This window comes from Poecilia reticulata, linkage group LG19, assembly GCF_000633615.1.
Source record: "Poecilia reticulata strain Guanapo linkage group LG19, Guppy_female_1.0+MT, whole genome shotgun sequence".
NCBI classification, from domain to species: domain Eukaryota; kingdom Metazoa; phylum Chordata; class Actinopteri; order Cyprinodontiformes; family Poeciliidae; genus Poecilia; species Poecilia reticulata.
The window spans coordinates 689,459-693,980 of NC_024349.1; the positions used below are offsets into that span (position 1 = coordinate 689,459).

At 48.7% G+C, this 4,522-nt stretch overlaps 1 protein-coding gene across 1 annotated transcript in view; it reads right to left on the bottom strand.

Annotated features, from left to right (window-relative positions):
* Positions 1-4,522, bottom strand: part of snx29 (sorting nexin 29) — a 109,310-nt gene that overhangs the window by 31,216 nt on the left and 73,572 nt on the right. Inside the window, exons 13-15 of the mRNA XM_017310678.1 lie at positions 4,091-4,207; positions 1,935-1,990; positions 1,412-1,493 (exon numbers count right to left, since the gene is read on the bottom strand). Coding sequence (XP_017166167.1) covers positions 1,412-1,493; positions 1,935-1,990; positions 4,091-4,207 — 255 coding nt within the window. The remainder of the gene's footprint in view (positions 1-1,411; positions 1,494-1,934; positions 1,991-4,090; positions 4,208-4,522) is intronic.

Genomic DNA, 4,522 nt, shown 5'->3' on the forward strand with positions numbered 1-4,522 from the left:
TGACCTTCATCATCATCAGGCTGGCCTTCATCATCATCATCAGGTCAGATTGCAGGGATAAGACCTTCTGGACGCTCCGGGTGTTTCTGGTTCTGAACCAGCTTCTGCATGTTTCCTCAGGTGTTCGGTAAACATGATGACAGCAGTAGCACCAGCTACCCTGATCAGGCAAAACATTATGACCACAGACAGATGGACTGATGACTCATTGCAGAATCAGGTGCGAATCTTGTGGGATGTGTGACTGATAGGAGCGCAGGAGGGCGGAGCTACGCTCACCTTTACAGTGAAATTTCTGCATCTTTCTTTCCTCCATTTAGACTAGAACAGAGGTTCCCAAACTGTGGGGCGCGCCCCCTAGGGGGGGCGTCGTGCCATTGCAGGGGGGGTCAGCCTGATGATGAAGCCGTCTGGATGAAAAAACCCAACAAAAGCCCTGAACGCTGTCTGCGCTGGGTTTTTACCTTAGAACGGCCAAGTCTCTGTTCTTCCTGTCAGTCTGATACAGTAGGAGCTACATGACCCATATCTGTCCTCTGTCACTTTATCAGCAGTTAAAACTGTTTAATCCGTTGCTAACATGTGGTAACCTGTTTTTCCGAGCCGCCTTTAAACGCACCATGAGCGCTGCGACGCTGGGTTTCCACCTGTAAGGAGACCTGCTGCTGCTGGGCGGAGCTGCTCAGGTGTGTCAGAATCATGGCAGCAAAACAAAAAGAACTTTTCAGTTTTTCCCCCAAACTAACCGACTGTTGAGTGAAGCTGCTGGATGCAGGTAAAGTTAGCTAAAGGATGACTAGCTAATACCAATACAGCTTGTTAACAGGGAGCCTGTAGGCTGCTGGTGACGTTGTTTATGTTCAGCTATGATTCATTCGTTCGTCTGGAGCCGATGCTGAGCGTAACACAGAGTCTCTAAGAATCGCCCCCCCCCTTCGCTCACACACATCGTTCAACCAGACAGATATGTGTAAGCCATGGGGGGCCCAGAAATGGCTTGGGAACCACTGGACTAGAATCCGGTCATCAACACTTTACATCCTGCATCGTCCTTTAGTTTTGAATCGCAGGTTTATTAAGATGCGGCTCAGAAGCCCTGAGCATCAAGCATATAACACGAATGAATGCATGAACCGCATGAAGCTAATGAAGCAGATTAAACCACCGGCAGATAAACAGAGTAAATGAAAGGGTTTGTTTGACCACCGGAGCAGAAGGAGGACTGAGACCAACACGGCTAATGAACACATGATGAGCTTTTCATGCTAATGTTGGACTCCTCCAGTCGGCCCCTCGCTGTTTGCCCTAATGAACTCCCCATCCTATTCCTCTCTCTTCGTAACTCCTCAGGAACATTATGAATCTCACACAGATGGTGGTTTTGTCCTCTGGTCAGTGGAGATGAACGTACCTGGTAGACGTGGTAGGCGTTGGCAGCTCTGCCCTGCAGGAACACTGAGGGGATCCACACGTTGACGAGAGCCCGATGAGCCCTGAGGGACACCAACATGGTCGTTACCGCCCTCGTTAGCACATCACAGGCAGCTGTTAGCCGACAATCCGACCGCGGAGTTTATATGACGACGGCAGATTTAAAGGGACAGGATGCTGAGGTTTCATTTACCATAATACATATTCAGGGAATCTGTAGGTTTCTTTTTAATTTTTAAGACCTTTTTAATGCCACCATGAATGACATTTAAGACAGAAAAAATATAGAGGGGATTTTGGTGTATAACCGTCAAGTGTTGCAAAAACTGTGAGCCTGTCTTTGTGACCATCATGGAGGCAAAAAAAGCTAGCAAGCAAGGGTATATTAGCTGCTAGTTAGCAGTAGCCTCACGTGTTTACAAGCAAATCAAACTTTAACCTGACAAAAAAGTCCTGAACCCCCCCACTGAATTAGACTGTCAAAATTAAAGAGCTGTCCTTACGTCTCAAAATCCGACAGGCTGGGATCATCTGACGTCTGGCTTAAATCTCCTGGGACCTGGAAAAATGAGACATGGATCATCAGAACCTGAGCAAAAATGATCACAAGCTGTGAAAATGTTTCTGCTCAGGTTTTATTTAAAGAGAAACTGGAAGAGAAGGGATGCTGGAGACGCACTAAACTGGATTTACAATCTGTGAACATTTACACTTTTTACAATCTTTAGCTTTGTTCCGTTAGCTTGATTCCATTAGTTTTCCCCTGTTAGCTTGATTCTGTTAGCTTTGTTCCGTTAGCTTTGCCCTATTAGCTTGATTCCGTTAGCTTTATCCTGTTAGCTTTGTTCCGTTAGTTTGCCCTGTTTGCTTTGTTCCATTAGCTTGATTCCATTAGCTCTGCTCTGTTAGCTTTGTTCCGTTAGCTCTGCTCCGTTAGCTTTATTCTGTTAGCTTTGTTCCGTTAGCTTTGGCCTGTCAGCTTTGTTCCGTTAGCTTTGTTATGTTACCTTTGCCCTGTTAGCTTGATTCCATTAGCTTTGTTCTATTAGCTCTGCTCTGTTAGCTTTGCCCTGTTAGCTTGATTCCATTAGCTTTGTTCTATCAGCTTTGTTCCGTTAGCTTTGTTCTGTTAGCTTTGGCCTATTAGCTTTGTTCCGTTAGCTTTGCCCTATTAGCTTTGTTCCGTTAGCAGACTGGAGCAGAAGCTCCTCTAAAATAAAAGCAGGTCTTTTGTAAAATTGCTCTTGTTCCTGAATCACCAGTCGAGCCCATCGGCGCCGTCTGACACGTGTCAGAAACACACACCTCCATTAATGCTAATTATAGCCGCAGTGGCGCTGCCTGGCCCTTACATTATCTGTCCCTCAGGGCTGAAAACCACAATCTGCCCACATCAGTATTTTTAGTCAGCCCAGTTGTTATGATCATCCTTTTTTCCTTCATCTCCTCTGATCAACAGTTACAACCATTTTCCTCCAGATTGTTCTGCATGTGGAAGCTAGCCTGCTGTTAGCCACGGCTTCAGGACAAACATGGCCGATCGATCTCCTACTTTGTCATGAGATGAGCCAAGTCATCAAAGTTAAACTCAAAAGTCTAAATGGTCTAAATAACAACTCAGACTCCAGCCTGAAGGGAAAGTAACACCTTCAGGTCCAGTATGAGGAGCTACAGGCTGAAACAACGACCAGGCGCTCAGTAGCGACGGGACGTCCAGAAGAACGTTGGAGAAAAGGCGTTAAAAGTCCTTTACAGTATTATAGAACAGTTGCTGCCTCCAGGCTCCCCCTAGTGGCCTGGAGGACTTCTGTTGTAATGCGTTTTCTTTTTTGTTCCTTTTTGTCTCGTTGTTTTAAGTTTGCATCGTTCATGTGTTTGCAGTGTGTTTTTGCCGTTTGCTGCCCGCCTGATCCTGTCAGCAGAGACCTTCTGGGTCAGCGTTCCCAGAACCAGAACCAGAACCAGGCAAGAGGAGGCAGCTTTTGGCTTCTCTGCTGCTCAGATCTGGAACAAACCGCATGGAAACCTGAGCTGATCAGAAACTGTTGGTCGTCAGGCCTGAAACCCGACCAGCAGCTTTGGATCCAACCATCCGACAGATGAACGGTTTCTGCTCAGGATGGGACGGAAATGCAAAATGAAATGCTTCCTTCGCTTTGAAGGCTTCTTGGCGTCTGAACCCCTCTCTACCCCAACACTGCTAAACACAAGCCGCCACCCGAGGGCGAGCCGGGCCGCGGCTGATCGGCCGGCTGCTCGGACGGCGCGGCCCAGCAGAGCCGGCTGAGGCTGAGGGATAAGAGTTCAGCCTGAGGCTCTTCGCTGCGGCGGTCAGCGCAGGCGCCTGCCGACGTCCAGACCTTCTGTGGACAGAGCTGAAGGGACTGAGACGCAGCGGTTTGCTTGAAACGGCAATAAAAGGATGAAAGGAAAGTTCTGGACTCATTTTGTTCTTCATACGAGACGACAAAACAAACACAGCCTTTATTTTCCTGCAAAGGGGGAAGTTCAGGTGCAACAGCAGGTGTAAAGGTTTAAAACGATCCAACGGCATAACGGCGATCAAGAAGAAGATTCCCATAAACCTGGAGGACCTGCGAGTCGTCCTGCTTCTCAACCATGTGAGAGGCAGGGAGGGGAACCGGCTGCAGACACTCACCGGGCCTCTGAGGTCGATCAGCTCCTGCCTCATCTGGACGATCAGCTGGTCCTTCGCCATCAGCGAGCGGTACAGGCGCTCGTTAAACTCGATCAGCTCGCCGTGCATCTCCGCCACCTGCAGCACACACGGTTCAATTTAAACGCTCTCTCCGCTCCTCCGCATCACAGACTGAACAGTCCAGGGGAGGCAAATGGAAGCTGGCGGTTCTGGGACCCGGCGGTTCTGGACGGGTTCTGGGACCCGGCAAGCCGAGCCGGGTCGGACGGACCGAAGATGTGAAAGTCCTTCATCTCCAAGGTGCCCAGAGTTTTTCCTGCCTGCTTTTCTGTTTTCACTCACTATAATCAACCCTGATGGAGGAGCTGACATCACAGTTCAGGCTGATTACAGCACACACACACACACACAGAGACACACACACACACACAC